The sequence below is a fragment of the Bicyclus anynana genome, chromosome 16, assembly GCF_947172395.1.
Source record: "Bicyclus anynana chromosome 16, ilBicAnyn1.1, whole genome shotgun sequence".
NCBI classification, from domain to species: domain Eukaryota; kingdom Metazoa; phylum Arthropoda; class Insecta; order Lepidoptera; family Nymphalidae; genus Bicyclus; species Bicyclus anynana.
Genome location: NC_069098.1, coordinates 6607778 through 6620367, shown reverse-complemented (window position 1 = coordinate 6620367; position 12590 = coordinate 6607778). Strand labels below are relative to the sequence as shown.

The 12590-nt window shown below is 39.2% G+C and overlaps 2 protein-coding genes across 3 annotated transcripts in view; both read right to left on the bottom strand.

The window, feature by feature from the left end:
* Positions 1–2550, bottom strand: part of LOC112052351 (uncharacterized) — a 31927-nt gene extending 29377 nt beyond the window's left edge. For both annotated transcript variants that reach the window (XM_052886093.1, XM_052886091.1), the window contains exon 1: positions 2331–2550. In XM_052886093.1, coding sequence (XP_052742053.1) covers positions 2331–2347 — 17 coding nt within the window. In that variant the 5' untranslated portion in view covers positions 2348–2550. The remainder of the gene's footprint in view (positions 1–2330) is intronic.
* A 2295-nt stretch (positions 2551–4845) lies between these two features.
* On the bottom strand, positions 4846–11975 carry LOC128198870 (uncharacterized). The gene is made up of 4 exons (XM_052886318.1): positions 11674–11975; positions 11016–11153; positions 5769–5920; positions 4846–5044 (listed from the first exon to the last, which is right to left on the bottom strand). The coding sequence occupies exons 1-4, from the start codon at positions 11947–11949 to the stop codon at positions 4948–4950; spliced, it is 663 nt and encodes a 220-aa protein (XP_052742278.1). The 5' UTR covers positions 11950–11975; the 3' UTR covers positions 4846–4947.
* Positions 11976–12590: the final 615 nt, after the last annotated feature.

Here is a 12590-nt window from a genome sequence, read left to right as displayed (position 1 = left end):
AATTCTATGTCAAGTTAACCCTTGCCTGTCGTGTTACCTGACATAACAATGCAGTCTAAGATGGAAGCGGGCTTACTCGGAAGAGGTAAAAGTTCTTTCTACATATAAAGGTTACTACGGCATCGTACCGGAATACTAAATCGCTTGTCGGTTCGTCTATGCCTGAAGGGTGGTAACTAGCCACGGCCGAAACCATACCAGACCTGGGAGGTTATTCTGTAACGTTGTCTTTATAACTTCGACAGTGTGAGCTTCGGATTCATATCTATCGCTCTCTGTCTATATTACTATTTTAGACAGAGAGAGATAGAGGTGAATACAAAACTCGTACTTGCGAGTTATACAAATCATCGTTACTGAATAGCCCTCCTGAGCCAATTTAGAAAATATTTAATCCTAAATTGACCCGTGCTGGGGATCAAACCCAGGACCTCTCTGTAGAAAACCTTCTGTACTTCTGATGAGGTACAAAGCAAAATAATATATGTACGATTGTGTAGTTAAAACGTGTAAGTTTAATTTTTAAAACTCATTCGCAATTTTAGCATTAGTCAAGACTAAACAATAAATTGTTCTTCTTTTGTAATCTCAAATAATCTAAAACTCAAGACCTATGAGTGACACATACAGCATATACATATAAGGTTAAAAGCATCGAGTTTTACTCAGAAGCAGAATTATAATACGGCCACGTGGCGCAGTGGTTACTGCATCCAGGGCCGTCGGTTCGTTTACCAGTTCTACAAAATGTGTGATGAGCATGATGTTTTTAAAGTGTCTGGGCGTGTTTATACTTTATTTAAGTATTTAAAACATTATAGCACAGTGGATATGACCTCTCCGATTCCGGAGGGTGTGGGTTCGAATCCGGTCCGTGGCATGCACTTCCAACTTTTCAGTTGTGTACATTTTAAGAAATTAAATATCACGTGTCTCAAACGGTGAAAGAAAACATCGTGAGGAAACCTGCACTACGGAGAATTTTCCTAATTCTCTGCGTGTGTGAAGTCCGCCAATCCGCATTGGGCCAGCGTGGTGGACTATTGGTCTAACCCCTCTCATCCTGTGAAGAGACTCGAGCTCAGCAGTGAGCCGAATATGGGTTGATAATGATGAAGTATTTAGAGTAAGTAGTATATAAATATAGATGATAAAATCACCATATTATCCAAACACAGGCTACACTTACTTTGGAGCTAGATAGATATGTGCGAGTGGGAGAGACCAGATCTTGAGAGAGAGACATGATAACCTAGTGGATAATTTTGATCTCTGCCTTCAATTCTGAGGGTGTAGGTTCGAATTCGGTCCGGGGCATGTACCTCCAACTTATATGAAATGTGCATTTTAAGAAATTAAATATCACGAGACAGTGAAGAAAAAACATCGTGAAAGGACCTGAGAATTTACCTAATACGTGTGTGAAGTCTGCCAATCCACATTGAGCCGGCGTAGTTGACTAAGGCCTAACCACTCTCATTCTGAGAGAAGACTCGCGCTCAACAGTGAGCCGACTATGGGTTGTTCATGATGACCAGATCTTTGTGATTTTAATAAAAGTTAATAATATGTCACGGAACGCTAAAGCGCTAGTACGCAGTAGTAGTAGTAGGTACGCCTTTGCCGGTAGGGTGGTAACTAGCCACGGCCGAAGCCGATTAAGGAAACATCAATCGTCCTAGCCGGAGATCGAACCCAGGACCTCCGTCTTGTAAATCCACCGTGCACACCACTGCATCACGAAGGTCATCAAAAATAATATCGTCAGTCTTTTGCACTGCATTACATCCTTAGTTTTAAGAACTTCCTTTTTGACATCCGCATATTGAAACTTATTTCATTATTTGTATTCCAAAATTTAAAACTAACAACAATTACCTACTTCATCTTATTTCTTTAGTTTTTGTTAAAAGTTTTTAAATTATTTTAAAAAATATAGGACGCCATTTTTCTTGAATAATATTGAATTGAAATTACTGATGCGACGCTTCGTGTCGTACTGACTCATAAATGTATTAGGTTTTTTTTTGTATTTGCAACGGCTACGACACCGTCGTGTTCGGTGCGGTCTATCTATATATTATTCTTTAATCTATGGTTGCAATAAAGATATTTAAATCTACACTAATAATATAAAGCTGAAGAGTTTGTTTGATTGAACGCGCTAATTTCAGAAACTACTGGTCCGATTTGAAAAATTATTTCAGTGTTAGATAGCCCATTCGAGGAAGGCTGTAGGCTATAATATATTACCCACGTATTCCTACGGGAACGGGAACCACGCGAATAAAAATCTAAATCCCGAAATAATACACAACTGTTACTCTTACCTCACATTAAGCACCATTTTGTACACTCACAAAGCGGTCGACACTTTTCGCCGTCTCTCATTAATGATACACCACACACTGAGTTAAGATACCATGAATAAAATATATGGAGCACTAAACCGTCCGCGCGAACTCGCGGTTAAACTGAACGGTTAACTTGCGTACTGAGCGACGGTCGACGGCGGAGTGGTCACAGCCTCTGTATCTTCGCTCGTGAAATGATGCACTTTACAATTTCGCATACTTTTCAACTATGTTTCCCGACCTCTGACGCAGTTGGTAGATGTGGTTTTGAACATCCGCGGTTCGATTCCCAGTATGGACCAGTTTATGATTTTATAATTTGATTTAAACCTATTAAAATAAACATCGAATCAACTGAGAAATAGACCAGTCAATTGAAAATTGCAACGTAAACGTTCGCTCGTGCCGTGTACAGTGGTAATGTTGGAATTTTTATACTTACGCAAGCTGCAGCTCTGGAACGGTAAGATGTATAAAAATATGTTCAAAAAAGTTGTTTATATAATTATCTTAAGGAACAACTTTGCTATTTGAACTTTTATCAAAAAGTGAAATTTTAGGGGGCGAAAATGTAGAAAAACACTTTTTTCAAGACTTCAGCGCCACCTACCGCCTGCATTTCATCTTGTACAGCTATGAGCTAATGAAGTAATATTAACATCGCAACTTCCTCTATACTTTTTGTTCGGAAAATGTTTCAGCGAGAAAAATGCATTTGGTTCTTTTTTTTTCAGTTTTTCAAAGTGAATGGCATTAGATACAACTGGCACACTTACAGGGTAGTTTAGTAACATAATTTTTAAGCGAATAAAAAATATTTTAGGTCGAATCATTATCAAAATGATCGAAATTCCGACAGATTGACTGGACTACAATGTCATATAACTGCTGTACGACATCCACCAGTAGGCACCGTATGATGTTTGTTACATAGAATTTCAATTTCGTATATGTCAACTAGCATACGTCAAAGCCTGCAGGACCGGGAACTGGGAACGAGATGTGGTATTTTAATAAAATGGGCTTTTTGGAAAAAAAATCATGGTCTAAAATTTCATGTGATATTTGAGTATACTTTAAAAGACGGTCTTCCTCCCTCCCTGAAGACCTCACTGGCGCAGTTAATATAGCTGTAAATCAACAGAGAGGTCGTGGGTTCGATTCCCTGCTGAGTCAAGTCAGGTTTTTTATATTTTCTAATTCTCTGGTCTGGTGTTGGGCAACGGTTGTTATCGGTGAAGACTAAAGTGAATAGGCCAGCATGTTTCGGAGATATGCAAGATTAACAAACCATTATAACAAACACTTCATGTCAAAGAATATCAATAGATGACACCTTACCGTTAACATTCCGCAAAAAGCCATTAAAAGGTGTACTTATTGTCATATCGCCTAAGTTAGTGCGCTTCATAGTTCTATTAGATTGGAAATATCAATTTACCATCAGTTGAGATGGTTATCAAGCGAAAACGTTTAAAAAATAATGAAATATCCAGGTGTGAACTCGACAGTCATGCTTCATTGTACTGGAGTCACCGCTATTATTTTAAACCTTCGTAATAATGACCGCATAGATGAACCAGAGGTTAGTCGACTTATAATCACGAGGTCCAGGGTTCGAGGCTTGGAATTAAAATAGTCTCAGCTGCAATCTGGACTTTAGGAAGTTGATGATATTGCACACTGGGGTGTTTTCCGGGGCCAAGCGCTCTGTTAACAAAAAAAAAATAATAATAGGTCAGATAACTGCGGAGGGTATAAACCAGCGTTGTTCCCATTCCCGTGAGAATACAGGTATAAAATATAGCCACAAATAACGTCATCTTCTAGTGGTAAAAGAATTTTCAAAATCGGTTCTGTAGATCCAGAGGTTCCCTCTACAAAACCACAAACTTTACCTCTCTATCATATTACGAGTAGTCTAGCTATAGAATAATAATATAGAGATGGTGCTACAGAGTCAATCATAAGTAAATTATTAAGTAAGCACCTCAATTAATTATCGTCGTTATCCACCCATATACGGCTCACTGCTGAGCTCGAGTCTTCTCTCAGAATAAGAGGGGTAAGGCCAATAGTCCACCACGCTAGCCCAATGCGGATTGGCAGACTTCACACACGCAGAGAATTAAAAAATTCTCTGGTATGCAGGTTTCCTCACGATGTTTTCCTTCACCGATTGAGACACGTGATATTTAATTTCTTAAAATGCACACAACTGAAAAGTTGGAGGTGCATGCCCCGGACCGGATTCGAACCAACACCCTCCGAAATTGAAGGCAGAGGTCATATCCACTGGGCTATCACGGCTCTTTTTCGGCAATTGATTATAATATTGGACAACTCCTCCGTGCATTTTCTCTATTCCTTATCTAAATGGCTATAGTTGAGCGGTTAAACAAGCAAAAATGCAGATAGACTTTGTTTTAGATACGCATCTAAAGGTATTTTCAATAATTTATTATATTAAAACACTGATAACACAATCACAGTATGGATTTATTTCTTTATTAATAAACAAATTAGTATTTCAAATAAAATATAATTCGGGTACCATTTATTTTGTTAATTTTCAATGTTTCTAAAATAATAATTATGAAACACCTATTATCTTCTCAATTTTCAGTAAAACATTGAAGGCAACTACGAGAGACGTCACTGTTACGACCGCTATTGTAACCTTCATGGGTCTGCAAAAGAAAAGATTTTTCTATATAAAATGTTCCTAGATAAAATACAAAGACACAATTCTTTCCGAATTCTCAACAGCGTGTTTACATATTTGTTATGTTTATTTTAATTAGCCACTTTTTTAAATCATTTTAATTAGTTTTTTTTTGAAAGAGAAAGAACTAGTATATTATATTCGCAAGCCTTAAAAAGTCAATGGTGTACAGCTCCCGTGCTTCGGAGAGCACGTTCAATAATGTCACTCACTATCATTGACATCTTACATCGATGTTATGTAAAAAAAAATTCTAAACTTTTTTTATTTTTTTTTTATTTCTTTACAAGTTAGCCCTTGACTACAATCTCACCTGATGGTAAGTGATGATGCAGTCTAAGATGGAAGCGGGCTAACTTGTTAGGAGGAGGATGAAAATCCACACTCCTTTCGGTTTCTACACGGCATCGTACCGGAACGCTAAATCGCTTGGCGGTACGTCTTTGCCGGTAGGGTGGTAACTAGCCACGGCCGAAGCCTCCCACCAGCCAGACCTGGACTAATTAAGAAAATCTCAATATGCCCAGCTGGGGATCGAACCCAGGACCTCCGTTTTGTAAATCCACCGCGCATACCACTGCGCCACGGAGGCCGTCAAAATCGGTTCTACTGAACCGAATTTCGTTTGTCGTGTAAGAGATTACACGACAAACTTTACCTTTTTTAATGTACAGAAGACTGATGATTACCCATCTGCATTGTGCACGTAGAGGGCGCTCCGCAAGGTGTAGTACACGAGCTGCATGTAGCAGTAGATGAGGTAGTACAGCGCCAGCGCGGTGGCCGTCACGGATATCTGGATCAGATGCACCAGCTCGCTCATCACGTGCCATGTTCTAGCCTACAACACAATGCGCCAGTAAAGAGCTCCGCAAGGTGAAGTACACGAGCTGCATGTAACAGTAGACGAGGTGGTACAGCGCGGTGTCCGTCACGGATATCTGGATCAGATGCACCAGCTCGCTCACCAAGTGCCATGTTCTAGCCTACAACACAATGCGCCAGTAAAGAGCTCCGCAAGGTGAAGTACACGAGCTGCATGTAACAGTAGACGAGGTGGTACAGCGCGGTGGCCGTCACGGATATCTGGATCAGATGCACCAGCTCGCTCACCAAGTGCCATGTTCTAGCCTACAACACATTGTGCCACTAAAGAGCTCCGCAAGGTGAAGTACACGAGCTGCATGTAACAGTAGACGAGGTGGTACAGCGCGGTGGCCGTCACGGATATCTGGATCAGATGCACCAGCTCGCTCACCAAGTGCCATGTTCTAGCCTACAACACATTGTGCCACTAAAGAGCTGCGCAAGGTGAAGTACACGAGCTGCATGTAACAGTAGACGAGGTGGTACAGCGCGGTGTCCGTCACGGATATCTGGATCAGATGCACCAGCTCGCTCACCAAGTGCCATGTTCTAGCCTACAACACATTGTGCCACTAAAGAGCTCCGCAAGGTGAAGTACACGAGCTGCATGTAACAGTAGACGAGGTGGTACAGCGCGGTGGCCGTCACGGATATCTGGATCAGATGCACCAGCTCGCTCACCAAGTGCCATGTTCTAGCCTACAACACATTGTGCCACTAAAGAGCTCCGCAAGGTGAAGTACACGAGCTGCATGTAACAGTAGACGAGGTGGTACAGCGCGGTGGCCGTCACGGATATCTGGATCAGATGCACCAGCTCGCTCACCAAGTGCCATGTTCTAGCCTACAACACATTGTGCCACTAAAGAGCTCCGCAAGGTGAAGTACACGAGCTGCATGTAGCAGTAGACGAGGTAGTACAGCGCGGAGTAGTATTTCAAGTAGGCTCAGTTTACAAGCACTTTTGACACGTCAGTTGACTATTTGTAAAGATTCTACCACCGGTTCGGAAGGCAGGTTCTGCTGAGAAGATACCGGCAAGAAACTCAACAGTTGCTCTTTTGAAAAAGTCATACACTATTAAAATTTATAATTGATAACAATTAAATTACAATTTCTTATAGTTTTATTTCCTGTGTGAAGGTGGAAGCTGATCCAATGGCCTCCAAGCACCTTTGACTAAGTAAATGTTTTTAACACATTAAACACGCTTAAAGTTGTGCATTGGCAGGTCCATCACAGTCTTGGGGATCTTGTTATAGAACGGATATCTGATCAGATGCACCAGCTCGCTCACCATTGGTTAAATTGCATTTCCTGTAAACAGTCGATTAACTTTCTATAAGAAAGCGGCCGAGCGGATAAGAGATGCTTACATAGCTTTTCATTCCTTTGCAACCCCCAAAGGAATGAAAGCTTGGATACATTGCTTGTCAATGTCAACGATTAAGAAATAAGGGTTCCTTGTGAACTACGGAACCCCAAAAATGTGGACCGCCTCTTTTATAAGATACTGGGTAAATATAGGAGAGATACTTAGGTACCTACCTAGTGTATATTATACTTGTCGACGCCTCGCGTAGTTTCCAGCCCCGCGAGAATACGGGGATCAAATTTAGCCTTTGACACTCACAAATAACATGGCTATCTAGTGGTAAAAGAATTTTCAAAATCAGTTCAGCATATCCAGAGATTATCCCCTACAATACAAAATAATTTACCTCTTTATAATATTTGTATAGAATTATAGATTTAACAGAAAGATGTAAACCGCATTAAAATCCTTTGCGAAAGTTAAAAGAGCTATTTGTTACTTTGTTCAAGAATAAATATTGAAAAACTTGACCGCTATTTCGAGTTACATACCAAGTAAATACATAGATTTAACATAATTCCGACCTCAAAAACAATAAATACACTTGAACCGGAAGGATACACGAGATAAGTTATGTACACGAACTTTTAATATTTGATTTCAATTAAGATAATATTCACGCTAATAGAATACTTTATTATACTAAGTATATACCAATGCGAAAGGATGTCCTCGATTTTGGCCGCGTGGAGTTGTTTTGGATAAAAATCTCTACATCCGATCTCATTGAAATCTATGTAGCTTTAATAAGGGTCAGGTCAAGGACAGACAAATATACGAGACGTGGGCTTAGGTATACGCCTAACACCGTCTTTTTGTCTATAAGCTGATTCCCGCCGGGTTACCTAATTAAAAATCCATGCATTTTCATTGTTGTACTGTATCTGTAGATATATGAGAAACCAGAGTTTGTATCACGTTTTATGAAGTTCCTTTCTTTGGGACGGTTAACCTTTATCTAAATTCCATTCTTCGCCACTGGCAGGTACCATCATACAAAATTATTGGAGGTCAGCCATCATCTATACTTCTATATAAAGCTGAAGAATTTGTTTGATTGAACGCGCTAATCTCAGGAACTACTGGTCTGATTTGAAAAATTGTCTCAGTGTTAGATAGCCTATTTATCGAGGAAGGCTATATTATGACGAATATTGTGTAAGTTAAAAAACTTTTTGTATTAAATAGGTATGGTTCTAAAAGTAGGTAAGTAGGTGCCTATAAACTCTATTAAGTATGTGTATGTACTCTATTATATAATTATCCTCGTTCTACGGAACTAAGTTGGCCAGCCGGTAATAACCTAGAGAGATAAGACATCGCGATACATTTCAAACGAAACAAACATATATATTTTCAGTGGCCTTCTGTAGGTTCATTGAACAAGGTAACTGAACGACGTTATGTTTTTAAACCCAGATGCAAAAAGAGGAGTGTTATAAGTTTGACATCGATGTCTGTGTATGTGTGTGTATGACAACGTACCTCTCAAACGGACGGACCAATTTCGATGCGGTTTTATTTATTTGAAAGTCAGTTTACTTGCGGTGTTGTAAGCTATGATTGGCCATACAGTTTTACACTGCTGGACCGATATTGATGTTGGTCTAGTAGTGTAAAACTATCAGCTCTTTTCCAAAATGATGTAAGTAATTACTAAGCACCTATTTGTTCATCATTATCAGTGTGCCTAGTGGCAGTTATAATTTTTTTCATCCTGTGACTGTCGCGTAACCGTAAACGCAAATTTATAAGGAATTGAAACAGTTGTGCACTGTGCCACTAGATGGCGCTGTTTCAATTCCTTAGAAATTCGCGTTTACGGTTACGCGATCGTCACAGCATGAAAACATTGAAATCTTAAAAAAAGGTATTTATATTTGAAGGTATGGTAAAGTGAGAGGCTGTTAAAATAGATTAACAATGAAGTAATTTCATCAAATAAATGCCTTCTTACTTAGGTAAATAGCATTAACAGTTAGGTAATAAGTATCTACCTAAGTAAGCCGATTTATTTCATAGAACTAACGTTTTTGCTTAGGCAATCTTCTTAATCTCGTATAGGCTGTGTCGGTAACGTTTTCAAAGTATAGATAAAACATCAGTTTAACAAAAAAATATAGTTTAACGTCCTCCAAGAACCGTGGCTAGGGCGCATATCCTATGTCACGACGTTTACAGATAAATCTCATTTCACGATTAACGTTCCTACATTCCTCCAGCCTACGTATTTTACGTCATTTACAACTGTATATTTTAAAATTATAATTTTATACTTTAGTAAGTAATTATAATATTGAGACGCTGGACAAAACGGTCAAAATGTTGAAATGTATACTAATTTTTATAAAGCTGAAGAGTTTGTTTGATTGAACGCGCTAATCGCAGGAACTACTAGTCCGATTTGAAAAAAAGCTTTCAGTGTTAGATAGCCCATTTATCGAGGAAGGCTATAGGCCGTATATTATCCCCGTATTCCTACGGGAACGGGAACCACGCGGGTGAAACCGCGCGGCGTCAGCTAGTTTTAAATAAACAGAATTCATTTATCTAATTTCAAAACGCGCAATATTTACAAGTAACTTCCAAAATATACATACGAGTATAAACTGCGCAGGTTTTATTTATTTAGTGCTAGCAGAGATTTCGTGTCCGTGAGGATACAGGGATAAAATATAGCCTATGACACTGGCAAATAACGTAGCTTTCTAGTGGTAAAAGAATTTTCGAAATCGGTTCAGTAGATTTAGAGATAAACCCTACAATACAACAAACTTTACCTCTTTAGAATGTGAGAATAGGTTATCCCTAGTTTTAAGATTTTAAGTTTCATATAATATTTGTTTTGATCAAATATCAACAAAAAACTAAATAACAAAAATAGTGTAGAGATTTTACAAAATTTTTACTCCTTACTATACTGTAGCCGAAACCAATAAGTACCCGATGTAAACAAACCATAAATCATGATGAATAGGGTTGACACATATTCAATTATAAAAATATCGTGTTTTTAACACCATTTCACATTTAAACAATAAAGTTTTACTTCGACTCTATAGTCTATAATATAACTTAACCGTCAATGATGTAAAACATAGCAAATTATGCTTAAAACAAAAGTTATAATCCGTTTTAATAATATTAAATATCTGACAGCCCTACAAGTTATTTCAAATCACAGGTTCTAAACATTTGGATTATTTTTAATCAATCGACCAATTGAAGAAGGATTGAGGAGAAAAAGAAGATAAAACGATGCAACACCCTTGACATTACTGCTTTTTGTATTTAGCCGTATTATATTGGTAGTGTAACCTTACTAAATTAAAAAGTTTTATTGAACGCTAGTGTCGTGGAACGAAACGTACCCTATATATGTATCTTCTTAACAGTGAACGAATTTTTCAAATCGGTTCAATAGTTTCGGAGCCTATGCATTACATACAAACAATCAAATCTTAATATTATAAATATTAGTATAGATGTATACAAATATATAATTAAAAACCCTCACATTATTTTTTTAATTTCAAGTATTTTTAAGTAATTTCCAGTAGGTACTTACATACATAATGTAATAATATTTTAACAGATACCAATAGGTAGTCAACACCTGCCCGTCATTGGTTGCTAAGCAACGGTTTGTTAGTAAACGGTATTCGCTGGACTCGGCTATAGTATACTTCCTTACTTTTTTTAAAGCTTTTTCCGTTTCCAAATCCTCCTGAGTTTCTAGAGCTAGCTTCACTGGTTTTTTGGGTTCTGAAGTTTGGAAGTTCGTGGGGAAGTGAGGGCTGGTGCAGAAGGCGGAGATGCAGGTATTCCCTAGCTACATAAAAAAAAAATTGTAAATAGATAGAGTAATATTAAAGTAAGTACGTTCCGAACGTGCGCTATGGTTCCGAGACTTAGTCATTAACAATGGGCCTCATAAGACGGCTCAGAGTCACACAGCGGGCGACGGAACGAGCTATGCTCCGAGTATCTCTGCGTGATCGAATCCTCAGACTTGGTCTGAGGATCGAATCAGAAATAAGTAGATGCGCAGAAGAACCAGAGCTCACATAGGTCAACGAGTCGCGAAGCTGAAGTGACAATGGGCGGGGCACATACTTCGAAGAGCCGACGGACGTTAGGGTCTCAAATTGCTGGAATTGCGACCGCGCATTAGACAACGCAGTGTTGGGCGATCCCACCAGCTGAACTGACGACATGAAGCGAGTCGCATGGAGTCGTTGGATACTGGCGGCTCGAGACAGTTGCGATTGGAAGTCCATGCAAGAGGCCTTTTTCCAGCAGTAGACGTCTGTCGGCTGATAATCCGCTATATAAATTATACGCCCGATTACAATTTTTGTAACGCATTCTAGTCGTTCGTTTGACTCGGGGAGTAGTTTTACTTCAATATTTCGACAGCGGGGATGACCATTCGCTCGTCTTAAATCGGCCAAATATAAATCCTGCTTTACAGAGTTAATTCCTTTAGAGTACTCCGGTGTAGGCGGCGGCGGGGGCGGGAAGCAGTCCAACATCCGCTTCAGCTTGTCACTTGTTCGGAGACAGCCGCAGCGTCGCCGCCAGCTCTCGCCTTCCTGAGCCATCGCGCCGTGTGTCGCGCACTCCATGCCGTTAACACTGTAATGCCTCCTGGGGTCAATTAGTTTGGACTATTGTGAGAAATTCCTCCTCCTTCTTAAATCCTGTTCCTTACATAACAAGGGTCGTGAACACCTCCTTGATTTAGGGTCACTGTGTCATGCAATCTTATCAAGAATATCTTACGCTAAGGACAAAATTAAATCATAGTGGTGGAGCGGTTTCCTGGCAATCTAAGTATACTATTATTATAAAGAGGTAATGTTTGTGGTGTAGCAACCCTTACCTAATAGTTTACTAATGATTGACTGTATTCATTAGTAAACTATTAGTGCAGTACTATGACTAATTAATCTGCCAGCATATGCTGAGCTGTACACCCTTTCTTTTAAGGGTTACAGATAGACATGCTGTCTTTAGGTTAAGGTACTATCTGTAACTTTTAAATCTATATACATTTTCTTTCTTTCTATGTGTTTAATAATATTATAAACAGGTAAAGTTTGTGGTATTGTAGCGGGAACTATCTACTGAACCTATTTTGAAATTTCTTTTGCCACTAGGAATCCACGTAATTTGTAGTGTCATAGGCTATATTTTATCCCCGTATTCTCACGGGAATCTTAACTTCGCGGGTAAAACCGTGAGGCATCCGCTAGAGCTTCATAAA

Bases quoted from the DNA above. Each gene is read 5' to 3' on its own strand.
- LOC128198870 (XM_052886318.1), bottom strand. From the start codon at position 11,949: ATGGAGTGCGCGACACACGGCGCGATGGCTCAGGAAGGCGAGAGCTGG. The intron at 5,921-11,015 runs GTAAGGAAGTAT...ATTGTGTTGTAG, and splicing joins CGGAAAAAGCTTTAAAAAAA to GCTAGAACATGGCACGTGAT. The intron at 5,045-5,768 runs GTAATCATCAGT...TTTCTTTTGCAG, and splicing joins TACGTGCACAATGCAGATGG to ACCCATGAAGGTTACAATAG.